Source organism: Vulpes vulpes, chromosome 11, assembly GCF_048418805.1.
Source record: "Vulpes vulpes isolate BD-2025 chromosome 11, VulVul3, whole genome shotgun sequence".
In the NCBI taxonomy this organism is placed as follows: domain Eukaryota; kingdom Metazoa; phylum Chordata; class Mammalia; order Carnivora; family Canidae; genus Vulpes; species Vulpes vulpes.
In genome coordinates, this window is record NC_132790.1 from 24656524 (window position 1) to 24679601 (window position 23078).

General features: G+C 39.2%; 1 protein-coding gene across 5 annotated transcripts in view; it reads right to left on the minus strand.

Annotated features, from left to right (window-relative positions):
- The window catches only part of FCHSD2 (FCH and double SH3 domains 2), a 309076-nt gene that overhangs the window by 2615 nt on the left and 283383 nt on the right, over positions 1–23078 (minus strand). For all 5 annotated transcript variants that reach the window (XM_026010537.2, XM_072727353.1, XM_026010536.2 and 2 more), the window contains 6 exons: positions 10162–10296; positions 4342–4425; positions 4044–4221; positions 3523–3743; positions 2416–2545; positions 1969–2051 (listed from right to left, as the gene is read on the minus strand). In XM_026010537.2, the coding sequence (XP_025866322.2) occupies positions 1969–2051; positions 2416–2545; positions 3523–3743; positions 4044–4221; positions 4342–4425; positions 10162–10296 (831 nt within the window). The remainder of the gene's footprint in view (positions 1–1968; positions 2052–2415; positions 2546–3522; positions 3744–4043; positions 4222–4341; positions 4426–10161; positions 10297–23078) is intronic.

Genomic DNA, 23078 nt, shown 5'->3' on the forward strand with positions numbered 1-23078 from the left:
TGCTGATGACTCTTTGTGAGAGGCAGGGCCAGGGAATTATCAAGAATGATGCCAGACCATTGGTAGAACGGGGGGTCCACTCACCAAGAATACAGGAGAAGGAGCACGTCTGGGAGGGAAAATAATTAACTCACTGTTGCTGAGTTTTTAGGCTGTGGTATGTATACATTGAGATGTCTGCAAGGCTGGGGCTCAAGGAAGAGACTGGATTGGCAATTAGAAGTCTGGGAGTTGTCAGTGAATAATGGCTATTAGAGCTGTGGGAGTACATGAAATTGCACAGGGAGAGTGAGTTTAATGACTTTAGGAGAAGCAGCCCATGGAAAAGACCCTGAGAAACATCAGCAGTGATGGGTTGAAGCAGAGAAGCCTGTACAGATCAATGAAAAAGAAAGGACCAGAGAGGAGAAAGCAAAACCAGGAAAGGGCTGTGGAACAAACTATTCCACTCATACGCAGCAGTCTATGCTGCCATCCCCTCCTGCCTGGACCACTGCTCCAGCCTCCTAATGGCTCCCCATGTCCATTCTGCCACCTTCCATTCACTCTAACTTCGCTGCCATAGCAATGTTTCAAAGATGCAAAACCAGTTACATCGCTGTCTTGCTTACAACTTTGCAATGGTGTCCTATTACATTTAGTATAAAGAAACAAAGACAAGGAAGGCACTCAATATATGACTGCCGAATGAAGGAAGCCAAAGGAAGTGAGTAGTTCAAGGAATGGTGTCAAATGCTGATAAGCAGTTAAAGAAAAATGAATGTACTGGATGAGTGTGGTAAAGTTATGACTTTGGAAGAGCTGTTTCACAGTGAGGTGAGGGGGAAGGAGTCAATGGCATGGAGTGAGGGGTGAGTAGAGGTTATTATTTATAAGAGTAGACTCTCCTTGAGAATTGAAAGAAGCTTTTTTTTTTTTTTAAGATTTTATTTATTTATTCATGAGAGACACACAGAGAGAGAGAGAGAGGCAGAGACACAGGCAGAGGGAGAAGCAGGCTCCATGTAGGGAGCCTGACATGGGACTCGATCCCAGGTCTCCAGGATCATGCCCTGGGCCAAAGGCAGCACTAAACCGCTGTGCCACCCAGGCTGCCCCTTGAAAGAAGCCCTTAAACCTCAAAAGGGCATGAAGTGTATCTCATTTCATGAGAAATGAAATGAAATTTAGCCTCAAAAGGGGCTAAATATAAGCTTGGAAAATAGGTTCTCAATAAATACTTGTTGAAAAAAATAGTACTTTTGTTTCACAATGAGGCAACTTTAATGCTCATGGAGCTTGCTATAATTTAAATATACTTTCATAGATATCTCACCAAGGCTCAGTGAGAAAACTGCCAGAGTAGACTAGATATTCTAAGATGTGTTGATTTTTATAGCCTTCATTTTTTTTTAAAAAGATTTTATTTATTCATGAGAGACAGAGAGAGAGGCAGAGACATAGGCAGAGGGGAAGCAGGCTCCTTGCGGGGAGCCTGATGCAAGACTCAATCCCAGGACCCTAGGATCACGCCCTGGGCTGAAGGTGGTACTAAACTGCTGAGCCACCCGGGCTGCCCTATAGCCTTCATTTTAAAAAAAGATTTACTTTTTTGAGAAAGAGAGCCTGCATGTGCACGGATGCACAAGTGGGGGGAGGGGCAGAGAGAGAGCATCCTCAAGCATCCTCAGTGGGGAGTCCAAGGACATGGGGCTCGATCCAACTACTCATGAAATCATGACCTGAGCTGAAACAAAGAGTAGATGCTTACCCGGCTGAGCTACCCAGACACCCCATCTATAGCCTTCATTTTTTTTTTTTTTTTTTTTTATAGCCTTCATTTTTAAGAGTTCTTTTTATCCTCCCAAACCCACCTGACCCTTGCATGGGGGAATTAGCATAACACAGAGGCTGTGGGGAGACATTAATTTTTAACTTTAAATTTAGAAGAACTGTACATTCTGTAATCCTGCCAGATGAGAGACTTACGGGTCGCAGTTTGCCATATGAGGTCTCAGGAGTATGCCTTGGTGCTTGTGAGAATCCTGGCGATTCGGCAAGGAAGCTGTTTTCTGAGGGTGGGAACCAAGCAGCTCATTTTATTTGTGTTGTTGAGCAATAAAAACGCTAATGCAGATCTGTTTGCTCTTCAGGTAAACAAGTGGATTTCTTTTTTTCTTTTTCTTTTTTTTTTTTTTAAAAGATTTTATTTATTTATGAGAGAGAGAGAGAGAGAGAGAGAGAGAGAGAGAGAGAGAGAGGCAGAGACACAGGGGGAGAAGCAGGCTCCATGCAGGGAGCCTGATGTGGGATTTGATCCCGGGTCTCCAGGATTCCTGGGCTGAAGGCAGGCACCCAACCGCTGAGCCACCCAGGGATCCCAACAAGTGGATTTCTGAATGAAAATGAATTTAGATCCATGCTGAGAACACTTACCATTTGCTGAAGGAGAACGTGGGAAGTACTGAGAGCTCCTCTTATCTGGGCTGGGGTAAGGGCTGCTGGGAGGCTGGTCATACAGTGGCAGTGGAGGCAGGGAACCCGGCGGCTTGGAGGAAGGAGAGATCTGCCACAAAGGAAAGAGAGAGGTTACAAAGTGCTCACCTCTGGAAGGAGAGGCAAGCTGGCTTCTTTAATTCAGACATATTACCTTTCTCTGCAGCTCAGATAGAACTATTCACAATTTTTGTCAGCCTCATTAGAAGCATGTGAGCTGAGAAAAACAACCTCAAACCCAATTTTGTGATGCATTTAACTGTTTCCTTTCAGATATCTCCTTACACTACTGATTATAGTTTATCATAAACAGTCATTAAATCGAACCATTCTTCTATAGAGTTCTACTGAAAATATACCAAATGAGTCAATTCAATAAATCTAGTGAAGAACAAAAAAAGGGGACAAGCTCTATTTTTTTGTTAAGATAAAATAATTGGGTGTTTCTGACTTCCCAGGGTTTTGTAAGCACCAGACTAAGTGGTCAAAATATCACACAAACAAGGTGGGGAGACTTGTTCCTTATGGTCCTGGATCTGTCAGGCCTGCTGTGACAGATCCGAATTAGGGGTTTCCTGTAAAGTCAAGTTTTGCTATGATGAGCTGAGCCTAGAGCCACATTAATATAACAGGGCTCCGGCAGGCTCATTAGTTCCTTGAAAAGGACTGGCAAGCAAGCTCTGACCATGATGGAGAGAAAGCAGTATTTTTACTACATGAACTAACCATTGAAGACAATATATTCCCTCTCTGATTTCTTTCTTTCTATCAAACCATTCTTTTGTAGGTCATATACAATTTCTCTCTCTGGTTAACTAATTGAGAATACAGAAAGTGGGCAAATGGAGATGTTATACAACCACTACCCCAGAGCCAGGTTGGTGAGTCTCTGCTTTTGCAAACTCAGTTTTGTAGAAACCCAGCAACAGAGGATTAGAGTGGGAAGGTGGGGCTGAGGTCATACCCCACATTTGCACGGACCAACCACCTCTTGGGAGTTATTTTCTTTAAATACCTTTTAATATAGCTTTCTCCCCTCTCATGTACCTGAATCTCTCTCATCCACGGAGTGTCACCGTTTTCTGACGCTGAAAGTTCTTCCACTAGCACCGATGGGAAAACTCCAATCCGCCCACTGAACTCCCCTTCCCAGAAGCCATCGTCATCCTGGTTCTCTTTGTTCAAGATTCGGATGATCGCTCCCTCAGGAAAGGATAATTCATCATCTGTCTGGCCCTCATAGTCATAAAGTGCTTTCACGAAACAGACTAGGTAGCAAAACGGAGAAAAATGCCTAAGAACATGGATAGTCATGTTACTTCTGCAACCACCCCTATGCTCACATGACAATTAAAAGAGCATCATACAGAGTAAGAGTAAAGCTGTAATTTTTTTACTCACTGAAGATCTACTTCAGGGTTCTACTGTACAGGATAAATGTGACCAAATAAAAGAAAACATAGAATAGGCATAATGTTTTGCTTTTCAACCCACTGAAGGCTGACTCCAGGGCAATACTGTTTTGGCCAAGTGTGACCAGATAAAGAGTGCCTTGTTTCAGTCTTTACCACTGGCATCTCCGTTGAGGCTGCCTGAAACGAGCTCGGCCTCCGTGGAATTGCTGGATGTGTGTGACCGACTGTCCAAAGCAGCCAAGGACTGCAGCATGCTCAGTAGGCTGTTCGAGGTGGGAAACTGTAGGTACTTTTCTGGCACATAACCCACTTGGCCAACTTTATTTCGAGCCTGAGTAAAAGACACGGGACAAAACAGGTTTGTACACACAATCTGGACAAGGCAAAACAAGAACCAAAACAAACTCCTAAAAATGTCACAAGAAGGGGCGATATGAGCAAAGGAATATACCTTTACCCAGTCTTCCATATCTCCATCTTCAATCACTTCTAACACCTCATGTTCCTCAATGGTCAACTCATCTGGTTGAGAAGCCTGCAATGTAGGATGGTCATGGACAAAATTAAAAAGGTTAGATAAAGAGCAGATGTGTGCTGATCATAACAAAAACTGGGGATTAAAATATTGAAATGATTCTGAAAAATATATTGAACATAAAAATTTAAGTGTTGTAAAACTATCGTAATGAGGTGAAGTTTTACTTTAAAAAACTAAACAAAATAAGGCCATAACAAAAACTGGAGAAACAGAATCCTCAAGAGGCAGTCAGATACAGTGAACACAGCACTCTGCTGGAAGCAGGGGACCAGGGTTCCAGCTCCAGCTTATATATCTATTGATTAGATTCTTCAAAATTGTCATTTTGAATCTATTTCTTCAAAATGACAATCCTGCCCTTCTGGGGAGGATGGGGGAGTCAGGGTGAAATGAATAAGCTGAGAACCATGATGATTTGGGAAGCACAGGCAAAGAAACAAGCACTGAATTAGAACTGCACCAAAGGGCTACCATGGAAGTGCATACTGTGAAAATGCAAAGAACTATGTACATGGATTGGATGACAGCTTGAGCAGTGCCTAGAACTGATCTGGAATCACTGTATGATAAACGATGGCCAAGAGAAGAGCGTTGGGAAGGAAATGACTGAGACTGGTCACAATTTGGATTATTGTGCTCTAACTTAACTGTGGAGACTGGGCTGATTCACTTAGGTGCTTCTGTACAAGCTGCTAATTTTGATGGTTCTATTATCTCTGATAGCAGGAATCCACTAGCACTGGCCATGCTGCTACTGATACTGCTCCTGAGATTATAGAATCTGAGAGCACACTCTCAGAGGCTCTGAAGAGGGGCTGGAGAGAAACTGTGTGGCTTTGTTTCCTAGAGACTTGCCTATCATATGTAGTAGGGAGAGGCCTGCTGGTATCTCCTGGCTCTCTGGTGAACAGTCTTAAAAGCATTCCCGAAGTCCCAAGATTAATTACAACTATATAACCAAACTATAAGACCATATCGTTTTTCAAAATTCACAATCCCACAGTGTAAAATATCTCTAAGCTACAACAGCAAAAATAAGGCAAGAAAATGGGTCATTTTATTAAGACTCATTTCCCATTTCATGTGCATTAAAATATTTCATCAAACCCAGATTCTGGATGTTGCCATAGCTGCCGGAAATGTTCAAATGGTATTGAAAATGGCTGAAAAGTCACAGAAATACTCTGTGACCAGTATTTTTTTTTTAATTTTTTTTACATTTTTATTTATTTATGATAGTCACAGAGAGAGAGAGAGGCAGAGACACAGGCAGAGGGAGAAGCAGGCTCCATGCACCGGGAGCCCGATGTGGGATTTGATCCCGGGTCTCCAGGATCGCACCCTGGGCCAAAGGCAGGCGCCAAACCGCTGCGCCACCCAGGGATCCCTGTGACCAGTATTTTAAGTAAATTACCTCACTTCAAAATTGAGGGAAAAAATCTCATTGATTCATGACCGCTTTTCCAATGGAATTTCTTTGCTAATCCGAAACCACACTATGCTTTGACCATACCAGCAAAATGCAACAATATAACAAAGGCTTTCCCTAATTCCTAGGCAAGACTTAAAAAAGTATCAATACAACCTGACTTCAGTCTGTGTAAAAACAAAGCAGGAAGGATAAGAACACCTTTAAATATACTGTTGCCCTTGTAAGAGTCATGGAGGTCCATACAAGTTGTTCAGTGGTATTATGTAGTATCAGCAGATACTAGGTTGATCATACCATCCCCAAACAGTGACAAATTCTTCCACTTGACAAGGTCAAGTCCTCTGCATAGACCTCAAGACTCTAGAGAGTTTGGTCACCATGGTCTCTCAATGCTTTAGCCCTACACATTATTCCCTATACTCTGAACACACGTTATTCCTTGCCTCTGTGCTTTTACCAGGCTGTTCCTTCTTTTTCCAGGTCCTGTTCACTCTTTCCCACCTGGTGAACACATTTAGATTACTGTGGATTCGAGTCCACCTTCAGTCTGTTTCTAAAGGCAAGTGACCATAGACCTCTCAGAGCCTCAGTTTTCTTTTTTATTCCTATTAGAATGTAAGCTCCATGAAGGAAGAGATTTTTGTCTGTATTCATCAATGCCATATCCCCAAGCCTAGAAAAGATCACAGGATATTTATTACAAGGGAAGTGCTCAATTAATATTTGTTGAATTAACAGGTTGGTTGATAATATCTTCCATATTGCATCATTAAAGAGATTAGAACATAAACATGGTACCGGGCACATGATACTTCACAAACGGTAGCTATTACTATTACTCATGATTTGAGACCTGGCTAATATATTTTTCCAGACCATCCACAATGAGCTGGTTGCTCCTTCCTCCTTTTGTTGTAAGGCTTGCACACTCTCTACCATGAACTACCATGGCACTCTACTCAATTGTTTGCCCTTGTAGGGTTCCTAGTAGAATGCCTTACTTAATACAGGAAATGTAATTACTCTCATTTATCCCAACTAAAGAGAGCAAGTGGTCAGGAAATGTTTATTAAATAAACACATGCTCTAGCATTGCCTCCTTAAGTCCTAATGCCCAGTGGCAACTAGAACTCTAGAAGCAGCCATGTCCTCCATTCTGACCACTACCTAAGTTTCCTATTTGAAAACAATGTGCTTTTTCCTGATTAAAATAATACATGTTCATTGTAGAAAAGCTGAGAAATTGAATAATTGAAATCTTAAGGTACATTCAATTTGGTGTCTTACTCTTCTGGCATATTTCTTCTTACATAAAACTCTCATTAATATAATTATCAATTATCTTCATAACATTTTATGTATATTATTATATGAATGGTTAATTTATTTAACTATTCTCTTATTGGACAGCCAACTTTGAACTATTATAAAATAGTACTATGATGAAAGAACATTTTGTATTCCAAACCTTTTTCTATATTGTGGGTCATTTCCTTGAGATATATGCTAATAGGGTCAAAGGTTAGGAGCATTTTTAAGGCTTCTGAATCTAATTCTTAAACAGTACTTTTCTTTGTTCTCACAAAATTAATCCAGGCCTCATTTCCTAGTCTGGACTATAGGAATCACCATTAGGCTTATAGTTCATTTCTCTCTATTTTAATCTGTACAGTATCTATACAATGACCAGGATGACCTTCTTAAAAGCCCAATCTGATTTTAGGACATCCAAAGGTTCCTACCAGTCAGGTTAAAAGCCATACTTTAGTCTGGTCTACAAGGCCCTTTACTATCTGACAGCAAATATCTTTATTTCCAGCTGCTCTAATTCCTACACTTGATGCTCACCCACTACTGAATGTAACATTTCCTGAACACTCCATACTCTCATCAAACTGGGTCTCTGTATTTGCTCTTCTTTTTTTGCTTAGAAGGCTCTTTCCCTTTTCACTGTATTAGGAAGATCTTATTCATGACCTAATTTAAGTGCCACCTCATCTAGTGGTTTTAACTTTTACTATAAATGTTTTTATACATAATCTATTTTTCAGCTTAATATTTACTTCCCCCAGACTATCCATTCTAGGGGGAGAGGGGCAGGAATTATGTCACATTAATTCTTGCATTCCCTGAAACTTACATATATTGGGCACTAAATAATTGTTCAGTGATTAACTGATTAAATAGATTTTATAGTCTGGTTAATCCTAGGGACATGCCTGGCATATGCCTATAGAGGGAATGTTGGATGGATGTGAGCTGTTTGATCACTCAGACATGTAGGATTCTTTCCATTTAAGGACCTTAAATTTTAATTTTGCAACTTCAAAGTAAATATAATACTGAGAGGTAAGACGGGAAAACATTCCTAACACTAGTTTTATAATACTCTATAACACCTTTACAACTATATATATATCTATATATCTATATAATGAAAAGATGTTAAACTAAAAAGTCTGGGAATCACTGATATTGAAGAGTATATACTGCCAAGTTTTGGCCTTCCAAGAATGGTAGGAGTGAGACTGTCCCCCAGTTATGGCTGTTGAAGATTCTCTCCAGACTCTTCCTCTATTGTCCCTTAAGCACTGGGTGTCCATCAGTATGGGAGCCAGAGAAGGACTCATTTGTTTATGCCTTCCTTATCTCATTCATTTATTCATCCCACAATTATTCATGAAGGACCTACTGTGTGCCAAGTACCATCCTGGGTGCTGAAGACACACAGACAAGATACACAGATACAGACAAGGTTTCTGCTTTTATGGGCCTTTAGTAGGGAGTCAAGACAAAGAAATATGAAAACAAATAGGATTAAGTTTGGCTGGTGGTAAATGGTATATAGTAAATAAGAGAGAAAGGGAAGACAAAGAAATATGAAAACAAATACGATTAAGTTTGGCTGGTGGTAAATGGTATATAGTAAATAAGAGGGAAAGGGCAATGGGATAGAGAGTAATGAATGACAAGTTGGTTTTATATTTAGGTTGTTAGGGGAGGCCTGAAGAGGCACTATTTGAGCTAAGCCTCAATAAAGGGCAGTATGCAGCCAACCAAAATTTGGGGAAAGATAGTTCTAGGTAGAGGGGGCAGCAAGTGCAAAGTTGTCAAGTTAGGAAGGAGCATGGTGTCACAGTGGCTAATGGATGGTGAGTGGGCTGTGTAGGGGAATGGTCCGACATGAAGCTAGGGAGACTAGACTGTCAGGGGCCAGATCAATCTGAACATTACAGACTCTAGGGAAGAGTTTGTTTTTCTTTCTTTCTTTTTTTTAAATTTATTTATTTATTTATTTATGATAGTCATACAGAGAGAGAGGCAGACACACAGGCAGAGGGAGAAGCAGGCTCCATGCACCGAGAGCCCGACGTGGGATTCGATCCCGGGTCTCCAGGATCGTGCCCTGGGCCAAAGGCAGGCGCCAAACAGCTGCGCCACCCAGGGATCCCCGAGTTTGTTTTTCTATGTGTGATGGAAAGCTTATAAAAGGTTTTTAGGCAAGCGAATAAAATAATCTCCTTTATGTGTTAAATATAAGTATGGCTGCAAAGTGGACAATGGACTTTTGGGAGGGAGGCAAGTATGCAGAAGGGATAATCAATTATGGTTTTTTTTTTTTTTTTCCTTTATAGTAACTGAAGCTATGGCCTAGACCAAGATGGTGAAAAGTGAATGGATGTAGGATATGTTTTGGAGGTAGAGTCAATAGGGCTGGTTGAAGGACTGGATGAGGGTAGGGAAATTTATGTGAAAGTAGAGCAGGGGTGAGAGAGATTAAGAACTATTATATCAAATTAGGTTTTGAAATTCTGGCATCTATTTATCTAGGTCCCTTCTTACCATGGTAACAAGAGGTGGTTAGTATCAGTTTGGAGGGTCACTGTAATGGAGGGTCTTGGGTGAAAGCAGGCTATTTATAATGAGGTAAGGTTCCTATTTACTGAAAATTTACTAGATGTCAGGCACTGTACCAAGTCCTTTGCTATAAAACGAAAGTATTATCTCACTTACTTTTCAAACTAGCCCTATGATATTACCCCATAATATAGATAAGAAAACTGAGGCTCACAGAGATCAAGGGACTAGTGTGGTCACACAGAACGCAGGTGGCAGAGACAGGATTTTAATCCAGGCAGTCTGACATCAGTGCCTAGACTGTTCACCATTATGTTGTATTATCTCTAATGTTAACTGAACAATTTTATAGTAAGCATAGTATAAGAGGCTGGATAGACACCGTCACGGGTCTTCAGAGTTGCCACAATTTAATATGAGCAATAGGTTAGAGAAATACGCACCTTGTAGGAATAAACAACTTTGCAGGTGAGTGGATAATTTCTTAAGGTGCCAGAAGGGCTGGAACTGCTGTCATCAAAAACATCCATATTGTCTTCAAACTCTTCTCCTTCTTCTCTTTCAGGATCTGCATTGAGCTAGGGAAAATTAGAAGCCACTGGCTAGCTTGCTTACTTCAAGAAAATGGTTGAAAGCAGGAAAAAAAAAACACTTAAAACCTGACTGTTTCAAAATATAATTTAAATTTTTTAAATTTATTTATTCATGAGAGACAGAGAGAGAGAGAGAGGCAGAGACATAGAGGGAGAAGCAGGCTCCATGCAGGGAGCCTGAAGCGCGACTCAATCCTGGGACTCCAGGATCACACCCTGGGTCGAAGGCAGACGCTCCACTGCTGAGCCACCCAGGCATCCCTCAAAATATAATTTACTTATTCAACTGCAAGTAGGAAAAAAAGTATCTTTTTTTTTTATGGAAAAAAGTATCTATTCTCGCTTACATTTTCCCAGTTATGAAAGGAGCACGTTTTTTTTCCCCTTAATATTCTATTTTATGGGCAGCCCCAGTGGCTCAGCGGTTTAGCGCCGCTTTCAGCCCCAGGGCCTGATCCTGGAGACCCGAGACCGAGTCCCACGTCGGATTCTATTTTATTTTTATTATTTTTATTTTGAGAGAGAGGGAGAGAAAAAGAGGGACATGCACCCAAGTGCACACATGGGAGGGGGGCAGAGGGAGAGAATCTTAAGCAGGCTCCATGCAGGGAGCTTGATCTCACAACCTTGAAAGATCATGACCTAAGCTGAAACCAAGAGTTGGATGCTTACATGGCTAAGCCACCCTAATGCCCCTAAGATTTTAAAGTAATCTCTACATGCAATGTGGGGCTCAAATTCATAACCTTGAGATCAAGAGTCACATGCTTCACTGACTGAGCCAGCCAGGTGCCCTGAAAGTATTAGTTTTTTTTTTTTTTAAGATTTTATTTATTTATTCATGAGAGACAGAGAAGAGAGAGAGAGAGAACGAGGCAGAGACATAGGCAGAGGGAGAAGCAGGCTTCATGCAGGAAGCCTGATGTGGGACTTGATCCCGGAACTCCAGGATCACGACCTAAGCCAAAGGCAGACACCTAACTGTCGAGCCACCCAGGCATCCCAAGTTTTTTTGTTTTTGTTTTTTTTTTAAACCAAGAGTAAAATCTCTTTCAAATATATAAGAGCTGTTTATCAGCATCCTTTCCCTTTTCACTGTTAAATACTAATAAAGGCCTCTTAACATTTTAAACTGAACATACAGGGAAACATTGGAAAGGTTTCTAAATGCTATCAAGGATATAGAGAAACAGGCTTTCCTCTGTTGTTGGTAGAAATGTAAATTGATACATCCTTAAAAAAATACTAGCCTCCTGAAATTAAAAACTAAACATACCACTTGATCTAGCAATTTCACCTTTGTGAATCCATTATGGAGACATAAAAGCAAAAGAAGGTAAGACTATAGATCTTACCTGACTTACAATGGGGATATGTCTATATAAACCCATCATAAGTAGAAAATTATCCTAGGATGAAAATACATTCAATACACCTAACCTACTGAATATCATAGCTTAGCCTAGCCTACTTTAAACATGCTCAGAATTTACATTAGCCTATAGTTGGGCAAAACCATCTAGCACAAAGACTATTTTGTAAAAATAAAGTTCTGAATAGCTCATGTAATTTACAAATGGTCCCCAACTTACAAAGGTTTGACTTAAAATTTTTTCATTTTGTGATGGTGTGAAAGCAATACACATTCAGTAGAGACCATACTTTAAATTTTGAATTTTGATCTTTTTCCAGGCTAGCAATATGTGGTACAATATTCTCTTGTGATGCTGGGCAGTGGCAGCAAGCCATGGATCCCAACTAGCCACAAGGTCATGAGGGTAAAAGAGGTACCTGCACAACCATCCTGTACCCATATGATCATTCTGTTGTTCACTCTCAGTATAGTATTCAATAACTAGGTATTAAAAATATATTTACCTCGAGTACTGTTCATGATACTAAAGTACAATTATTTATGTATTTATTATTATTTTTAAAAGATTTTATTTATTTATTCATGAGAGACAGAGAGAGAGAGAGAGAGAGGAACAGACACAGGCAGAGGGAGAAGCAGGCTCCATGCAGGGAGCCAGATGTGGGACTCGATCCCGGGTCTCCAGGATCACACCCTGGGCTGAAGGCGGCGCTAAACCGCTGAGCCACCCGGGCTGCTCACAAATAGTATTTATATGAACATAAATATCTGATGGGGGAGGCAGTGTAAGAAAACTGACTGGAGACTAGAGATGACTGACTTGTGTTTTATGTACCTCTGTACTATCTGGAGTATTAGAACAAGCATGTCTTTTTAAATGAAAAATCCAACAAACAGGAAACAAAACAGCCAAAGTTTCTTTGTCTCTAGTTACACATAAGCATTTATTTAGCTACTTTTTCCAATGTCCAAACATGCAAAGGCATGCCTATTTATACATTAAAGATATAAAGACTGGACAGTCAGAATTAGGCCTCACAATAGAATGAGTAACTGAAATATCAAATCCCTATGATATGCTGAGCACTGCACTAGGCTTGCAGACATGAAACGAAGGATACGGCTTGCTTTTCATGAGCTCATACTCTATACTGGAGAAAATGCTACCACTAAATGCTGAATGTGCAAGGCGGCCTGTGAATAGGAAGAGGTATTTGGAGAAGGTCAGGGAAGACCTTGCATTCAGCAAGTTGCAAAGTAGAGGCTACCTATATTGTCCAATTCTACTCTTTAATGAATTAAAGTGATTTCTCTTGAGTAATTATTAACATTTAGAACCGACTTTATTCTTTTTTTTAGATTTTATTTATTTATTTATTCATGAAGGACACACAGAGAGAGGCAGTGACACAGGCAGAGGGAGAAGCGGGCTCCTTGTGGGGAGCCCGATGTGAGACTCGATCCCAGGACCCTGAGATCATGATCTGAGCCAAAGGCAGACGCTCAACCACTGAGCCACCCAGGCGCCCAAAACTGACTTTATTCTTAATTGCTATTAAAATTCTATAGAGCCTTCTAAAAGAATAAACTGCACATATTTTCTATCAAATATATTGCCTACATTTCAAAGCCCTTGTAATATTCTTACTTATAACTATTACTGGAAATTCTTCACAGCTGAGTGAGATAACCATGTATGTGCCTCATCTTACAAATAATTCATCTATGGTCAGTCAGGTCAATGATATAATAAGACTCAAATCTTGACCTTTCAAATCATCTCAGGCTATGATACCATCATATTCCAAAAGGGCACTGAGTCATATAAAAGATGAGGATCGCATGTTAGAAATTGCCCATTCAATATTTACATATACTTGGAAGACACTGCTTTCATACTCTATAGGACATAGGTTATAGACATTAAAAAAAAAAATCACATAACTGGGCATTGCAACAAAACAACACAAAACACCCATGTCTATAAAAAACTGAAATTAAAGCCAATGTGGGTAGAATTTGTTTCTAAAAATATATAAGGAATGTTAATATGCACTGTGCTGTGGCACTGGGAATCAATCCAAAATGTTTTATCTTGGCAACACTATTTGATACTAAACATTCCTTTCTTTCCCCTTTATTCTGAGTTCATTGTTTGATTCTCATGGAAGGGAATGTGAAGTTGCAGTGACAGCAACAGGGTCAGGGCCATGTGCTTTTTCTTTGCTCCAGCAGCTTTCCAAAATATGTCACTGCTGAATAAACTGCCATTTCCCTCTTTCACCCTCTGTAACTTCACTGTTACAATGTTTTCTTGACCCAGCATTTCTAAAATCACATTCTTCCTCTGTTTCTTAACAATTGCTCTCTTAGCTCTTTTCCTTCCTGTCACCTGACAACTTCAATTAAAACTATTCCTTCTAGCTGTACTAATGTTTTTCCTTTCTTAGTTGTTGTGAAATGCTTACTTTGCAAGGGCAGATAAGAAAAAGCATTCTGAGTTGGTATTAGTAGCCATCTCCTTATACGCAGCAAAACAACCTCTAAAGGGTTTCACCAACTTTATGGTACTGTAACAAACTAGAAAGCAATACTGGGTCCTTAAGTCTGACAGATTTGAGTTTGAATGCTGACTATATCATTTACTGTTTGTTGTGTGACCTCGGGGAAATTATTTAACTTCTGACTCCAATGACCTTATCTTATAATGAAAACAATTACTTCTTCATAGGGTATTATAAGGATTAAATAAGGTAACATATTGAAACCCATAACACATGCTGGATATATAGAAGGTATTTAATAAATAATTACTCTTTTTTATGAGGAAAGAAGAAATTACATAAAGAATCTGGTGATATTCAATATAGAGGAAGGCAGCTCCTCATAACTTATTAGCAGAACCTCTGAGTTTCTTTTGGACAGAGAAGTGATCACATTGAACATCATTCCAAATACAACACAAGTAGATTATAAAGGATGATGTTGAAAATAGCAAAATGGATTTCTACTTCTAGATAAGATGGAATATTAAGGACCAGATTTAAACTGCTTCCAGAAACAACTAAAAAACTGCTCAAAATACATGAACACTGGACATCATGCACTTAAAGACAGTGATCCCTGGGTGATCCCTGGGGGATGGAAAACAATTTCCTAAATTTAGGAAACAACTATTTAAATCCAAACTAATCAGAATAAAGAAGATAAATACCAGGGCAGAAATCATTACAATAGAAAACAGAAAACAGGGGAAAAAAATCAATGAAATTAACAGCTGTTTCTTTGTGAAAAGCCATTTGATATGGGTAAACTTCTAGCAGAATGATCAGGAAGAAAGTGGAGACACAAATAACCAATATCAAGAATGAGAAGTGAAGCTACTACATATTCTCTGGATAATCAAAGAATAAAAAAAGGAATATTATAAACATTTGTTCCAATAAAGTTGGCAACTTAGATAGAATGGACAAATTCCTTGAAAGACACAAATGATCAAAGTCCACTCAAGAATAACCTGAGTAACCATCTATCTCTAAAGAAATTGAGTTTATTTTTTTAAAAAGATTTATTTATTTATTCATTGAGAGAGAGCGAGAGAGAGGCAGACACACAGGCAGAGGGAGAAGCAGGCTCCATGCAGGAAGCCCCATGTGGGACTGGATCCCGGGTCTCCAGGATCACACTCAGGGCTGCAGGCGGCGCAAAACCACTGTGCCACCAGGGCTGCCCTGAGTTTTTTATTAAAAAAGAACTTCCACAAAGAAAACTCTAGGCTCAGATAACTACTAGGATGAATTCTATCAAACATTTAGAATAAACAATTATATACAATTCTACATATGCTTCCAGAAAACAGAAGAGGGAGGGATACTTTTCAAATCACTTTAAGACAAGCATTATACCAAACCAGATAAAACATTACATGAGAAGAAAACTACAGGCTAGTATCTGCTGTAAACAGAGATATAAAAATGCTCATCAAAACTTTAACATCAATTTCAATCAATATATAAAAATGGTAATATATCATGATTCAAGTGGTGTTTATCAGTAATGCAAAGTTGGCTTAATAGCTGAAAAATCATCAATGCAATATATCATATAAACAAACTAAAAAAGAAAAATCATTTGACAAGATCCAACATCCAGTACTATCACCATCTAAATAGGAATAGGGAAAACTCCTCAGCATGGTAAAGGGCACCTACAAAAATCCTACTGTTAACATCATACTTAATGGTGAAAGACTGAATGCTTTCTCCCTAAGTGTAGAAACAAGGCCAGGACATCTGTCAGTTCTCACTACTTTGATTCAGCATTGTACTGGAGATTCTCGTTGTTACAATAAGGGGAAAAAAGGAACCAGTAAAAATGTCTTAATATGCAAGTGACTTGACTATCTAGAGAGAAAATCTACACAAAGGCTATTACAACTAACAAATTGAGTTTAGCAGAGTTGCAGGATACAAGATCAATATGCAAAAAATCATATTTTTATGTGTTAACAATGAACAACTGGAAATTAAAATAAAAAACCATTTACAATAGCACCCAAAACCATAAAACAGTTATGTCTGAAAAAAGATGTTTAAGACTTATATACTGAAAGCTACAAAATATTGAGCGGGCTTCTGGGTGTCTCAGTCAGTTAAGCATCTACCTTCAGCTCAGGTCATGATCTCAGGGTCCTGGGAGAGTCCTGTATTGTCTGCTTCTCTCTCTGCCCTTCCCCGGCTGTTCATTATGTCTCTCTCATTCTCTCTGAAATAAATAAAATCTTCAAAAAAATACTGCTGAGCTAAATTAAAGGTTTAAATAAATGGAGAGGTATTATGTTAATGACTGGAAGTCTCAATATTGTTAAAATATCAATTGTCTTCAAACTGACCTATAGATTCATCACAATCCTTTTTTTTCTTTCATTGAGAAATCAAATCTTTTTTAAAAATTTTTATTTATTTATGATAGTCACATAGAGAGAGAGAGAGAGACAGAGGCAGAGACACAGGCAGAGGGAGAAGCAGGTTCCATGCACCAGGAGCCCGACATGGGATTCGATCCCTGGTCTCCAGGGTCGCGCCCTGGGCCAAAGGCAGGCGCCAAACCGCTGCGCTACCCAGGGATCCCCAAATCTTTTTTTTTTATAAATTTATTTTTTATTGGTGTTCGATTTGCCAACATATAGAATAACACCCAGTGCTCATCCCATCAAGTGCCCACCTCAGTGCCCATCACCCAGTCACCCCCACCCCCTGCCCACCTCCCCTTCCTCACAATCCTATTTAAAAAAAATCCTGGTAGGTTTTTTTGGTAGAAAACTGATTTTAAATTCATATGGAAATGCAAAAGACCCAAAATATCCAAAACAACCTTAAGAAAGAAGGAAGCTGAAAGTTAACTAAACTAGTTTTAAAAAGTAAAAAAGAGGGACGCCTGGGTGGCTCAGCAGTTGAGCGGCTGCCTTGGGCTCAGGGCGTGATCCTGGGATCGAGTCCCATATTGGGCTTCCTGCATGGAGCCTGCTTCTCCCTCTGGCTATGTCTCTGCCTCTCTCTGTCTCTGTGTCTCTCATGAATGAATAAGTAAAATCTTTAAAAAAAAAAAAAGGAATGCACAGCAATTACACTGAGTCATGAGAAAAGTCACAGGAATAAAGAGCCATCTATAGAATAAGAAAGTATGGTAAAGGGCAAGACTTTAGAGACAAATGTATCTGAGTTCAAATCCTAGCTCTCTCCACTTACTAGCTGTGTGCTGTTGGGAAAGATAGCTAATTCTCACAAGTCTTATCTCCTCATCTGTAAATACATTCAGAACTGTTGTAATTAACTGTATCATTAAGTGACATAATGTATGAATGTGCCTGACACAGTACCTGGTACAAAATAGATGCTTTATCTATGAACTCCCTCCTTATAGTAAGTAGTATTTTAAGTTTAGTTAGTAGAATTAAACTATTTGTCTTGAGGTTCAGATTAATGTTTTTGAACATATACTATGTATAAGGATTTATGTCAGGCACATGACTTGTTATTATGGCCATGCAGAAAGTTGAAGAACATAATACAGGTGGAGACACTTCTCTTAGGAGTGAAATTCTGGAGTGAACATCTTTTCAATGCCCCCCTTTTGGTCTTGGCCATCAGTGAGACTGGTTCTCTCCATCTGTGGATACAAACTCAGCAGACATTATACTCCGTTTGACAACTCCCAGCACCTAGCAAAAGGTCTCATGATCAGTGTAGGTTCAATAAATGTTACTGAATTGAATTAAATTTATCCTATTGAAAATCTGAAATGTAAATTTTACTCATAGTGTGGGCTATTTGGGTACAGAGTTTAATTCAATAAAAAAACCACGGCCCATTTGGAAAAACTGTAAATACAGAAAATGCCTGAAGGTTGTGCAGGTGTATTCTATTACTTTCTACAGCTTACATTTATTTTATTACAAAAATATATTGTTTCCTTTCTTTGGGATTAGTGCAAGCCAAAAACTGATTTCATAATTCAAAAACAAAGCCCATTATACTGCAAAGACTATTACGCATTAATGAGGCAGATGGAAATTAACCACCATCCTGATGGTTAAAAATATTCAATTCCCTTGCCTTTCAAAACACATTCAGCATGATCTTCACAATGAGGGAAGTCAGAATTTATTTTTATGCAACTCTGCAAAATGCTTACACTTAGGGAGGCTGCACAACAAAGTGGATGTCAGGATGTCTGTGCATAACAGCTGGGGGAAATGGCTAGAGACAAGGAAGTCATGTAAACATTATCAGCTATAGTTTGAGAACCTAGGGCAAAGTAACAGAACAAAAGCTAATCTTAAAGAACTATAAATCTCTGACCTATTCATTTTTTATTTTTAAGTAATCCCTATATCCAACATGAGGCTTGAATTTACAATCCTGAGATCAAGAGTCACACATTCCACCAACTGAGCCAGCCAGGCACCCCTGACCTATTCTACTTCTAAGAACCTATATTACAGAAAAAAATCCTCTGTAAGGAAAAGAGAAATATAAATAGGCACACAAATATATTTTAAAGTATTATTTATTTAGAATATCTGGAAGCAATCTAAATATTGAATCTGTAAGAGAATAGTTAAGTGAATTATAGTATGCCTTCTGATCGAATACTATGCAGACATTAAAAGAAAGATTATGGAGATCATTCAGCAAAATGGCATGTTAGATGGAAAAATATACTAAATTAATTTTATTATGATAAATATGTTTATTTTATTTATTTATTTATTTTGATAAATATGTTTTAAAAAAAAAGAATAGTAGGGGTGCCTGGGTGGCTCAGGTAAGCGTTCACCTTTGGCTCAGGTCATGATCCTGACCCCACGTCATGATCCTGATCCCTAGGGTTGGCCCTTTTCAGGGTCCCTGCTCAGCTGGGAGCGTGCTTCTTCTCCCTCAGCTCCCCTTCCTCCACTAACATGCCCTCCTGTGCTCTCTCTCTTCTCTCTCTCAAATAAATGAAAAAAAAAAATCTTAAAAAAGACAGTAGAAAGAGAATAGAATTATATCAAGTTGCTAACAGTGGTGTTAAAAAGATGGAGTTTTTGGTCATTTTTTTCTCTACTGAACTTTCTAATTTTTTTGTAATCTAGTTATATAACTTTTTCTATTCTAAAATTAATAACAATTTCAAAATTAGGTTGTAAACTGGATATGGGCTTTTGAGTAAGAGAAGAAAGGAAAATAAGAGAAGAGAGGAATGAAGAAAGGCTGATGGGGCTACTGGCAGCAATCTAACCACAGGAGGTTAGGTATGAGCTCTAGTTAACCATCAACTGAATAACTATATTAGCAGACTGCTCTCCTTGAAAAATATGTTGCTATACTGTGGTTCTTTTTCTCTTTTTCTTCCCAATCCTATATTTTGTACCACAGCATAATATATAAGGCAAAGAGTTAATAGTCAAGTAAGTTTAGTTTCATCCCAATTCTATAAGGTAAATAGACTGTATGTTTTAAAAACATGTCTTTTTTTTAAATAATAAATTTATTTTTATTGGTGTTCAATTTGCCAACATACAGAATAACACCCAGTGCTAACTCCCATCAAGTGCCCCCCTCAGTGCCCACCACCCAGTCACCCCCACCCCCCGCCCTCCTCCCCTTCCACCACCCCTAGTTCATTTCCCAGAGTTAGGAGTCTCTCGTGTTCTGTCTCCCTCTCTGATATTTCCTACCCATTTCTTCTCCCTTCCCCTCTATTCCCTTTCACTATTATTTATATTCCCCAAATGAATGAGACCATATAATGTTTGTCCTTCCCCGATTGACTTACTTCACTCAGCATAATACCCTCCAGTTCCATCCACGTTGAAGCAAATGGTGGGTATTTGTCATTTCTAATGGCTGAGTAATATTCCATTGTATACATAAACCACATCTTCTTTATCCATTCATCTTTCGATGGACACCGAGGCTCCTTCCACAGTTTGGCTATTGTAGACATTGCTGCTAGAAACATCGGGGTGCAGGTGTCCCGGCATTTCACTGCATCTGTATCTTTGGGGTAAATCCCCAGCAGTGCAATTGCTGGGTCGTAGGGCAGATCTATTTTTAACTCTTTGGGGAACCTCCACACAGTTTTCCAGAGTGGCTGCACCATTTCACATTCCCACCAACAGTGTAAAAGGGTTCCTTTTTCTCCGCATCCTCTCTAACATTTGTGGTTTCCTGCCTTGTTAATTTTCCCCATTCTCACTGTTGTGAGGTGGTATCTCATTGTGGTTTTTATTTGTATTTCCCTGGTGGCCAGTGATGCAGAGCATTTTCTCATGTGCTTATTGGCCATGTCTATGTCTTCCTCTGTGAGATTTCTGTTCATATCTTTTGCCCATTTCATGATTGGATTGTTAATAAGGCACTTTACACTGTTACTGTCTGACACTAGAATTAACCATGTTTTCCAGATGGAAGGGAACCCTAAACCTGATGACTAATGCTTTTGTTGGCACCTATAATGGAAGAAATAATTTGATCCCCAGATGTGTATTTCTCCTTCATGCATCTTGCCAGTTATCTGCCAGGGTGGAGAGATACAAATCCTTCTAAATTATTTCAGTGCTGTCATTTAAAAGCAGGTTAAATAAATATTGGGACTCAGTAAGCTATTCTGTGCCCATATCTCTCCTTTATTTATACAGTAGCCTCCCTTCCTTATCCCTGGGGGATATGTTCCAAGCCCTACACAGACTGTGTTTTTTTCCTACACATATATACCTATGCTACAGTTTAATTTATAAATTAGGCCCAGTAAGAGATAAATAACAATAATAATAAAATATAACAATTACAACAATGTACTGTAATAAAAGTTATGGAAATGTGGTCTCTCTCTTTCAAAGTATCTATATTCACCCTTCTCTTTGTGGTGATGTGAGACAATAAAATGCCTATGTGATGAAATGAAATGAGGTGAATGACGTAGGCACTGTGATGGAGTGTTAAGCTACTACTGATCTTCTGACAATAAGTCAGAAGGAGGATCATCTGCTTCCAGATAGTTGCTTCCATGGTTGACCATAGTAACTGAAACCAGGAAAAGTGACACCATGAATAAGGGAGGCACTAAATACATTGCTAGTAGAGCTTTCACAAAATATATCCTTCAGCTGAAAGTGGGATGACACAGGCTCCCTAATACTGACTACAGGGAATAGAGTGGGAAAGAATTACAAAACACTCCCTTCACAGAGGGATGAGCTGATATCTTTGGACAGTTCTCAACACTTACTACCAGAATGTACTACTCACTGACACACTGTACTAGGCATATCCCCTTCATTTCCTTCTTTCACACTTAGAAGCCCTTCTTTATCTCCTGTTAAAATTCTTCAAGGACTATCTCAACTGACATTTCCTTCATGGGGCAAATGTCTTTCCTATTTTTCTATCTGGTATTGAGCTTTTTTGGTAGCATTTCATAAAATCATAAGATTTTGGAATTAGAGGGGATCTTAAGATCATTTAACTTTCTCTCTGAATCCAGAGAGAAGTGACTTTTTTCCCAATGTGTTGATGAGTTAGGAGAAGGCAATTTCAAGTTTGCCATAGAGTAGCCCAGTCATACACTCCCAGGTATCACTAAGATCTGTAAAGGTCTATCTGCTCTACGAGCTATGCTCTTTGAGGAGAGAGACCAAGTCTTGTTCATTTCCAATTTACACAGGAAGCAGGTACATAGTGAGGGGGTAAATGCCTGCCCAGTTGATTTAGTTAGAAAAGGTACTAGTCCAAGGGAAATCATGGGTCTGATCAGTTGCCAAGAGTGTCACTCTTGCCAAAAGATGCCAAAACAAAAGCTGTGTCTGCAATTTGCTGTCATCCTAAGTTCTGTACAACCTGAAGTAGATGGGAATTGTGATATTCAAAAGATGCATTAGGAAGAGATATTCCATGACATGGAGCAACTCTGTTGTACTGAAAATGGGGCAAGTGGGCAGCCCTGGTGGCTCAGCGGTTTAGCGCCTGCCTTCAGCCCAGGGCGTGATCCTGGAGACCTGGGATCGAATCCCACATCGGGCTCCCTGCATGGAGCCTGCTTCTCCCTCTGCCTGTGTCTCTCATGAATAAATAAATAAAATCTTAAAAAAAGAAAAAAAAAAAAAAAAGAAAACAGGGCAAGCTCTTCTAACCCCAAAGTCAAATGGGTGAGGTGTACTACTTTCTCTAGCTGGATTACCACTAATAGTGCAATAAAAATAAGCTTTCAATACTGCTTTTCCTTAAAATGCACACCCCCACACAATCTTTTTTAAATGTGCAAGTGTATTCCCATTAGAAAATCAGAATGCTATGTGAAAAAATTGACAAAACTTTCAGGAATGTTCTTAAACTTTAGCCAATTTCTCTACCAAGGATGCCTTTTATCTAAAGGACATAAGCACTGAAGAGGCCAGAACTATGGATATAGTAGGAAGCTGAGAGATAAGAGTTTTAGCTTTTAGTTTGCCACTATTCCATCTATTCGTCCATCCATTCTTCCATTTTTTCCTTCAACAGACATTTATTGAGTATCTACCATATGCCAGGCACTTTGCTGTGCAGAGTAGTGAATCAGGCAGACCTGGAAATTACATTCCAGAGAGGAAGACAGACAAAGAAAACAAATAAAGAAGACAAGTACAGATTGTAATAAATGCCCTAAGAATATAAACAGGATGAGAGAGATTAATGGGTTGGGAGGCAACAGCAGGAACTACTTTAGTCTGACCAGCTAGAAATCATACATCTACTTATGTAATAAGCAAATCACTGAACTTTTCTGGTTCTCAGATCTCCAACATGAAAATATAAGGCTGAACTGGATGACATCAGGGTGGAAAGAGCCCTGGACTTGAAGCAAGAAAATA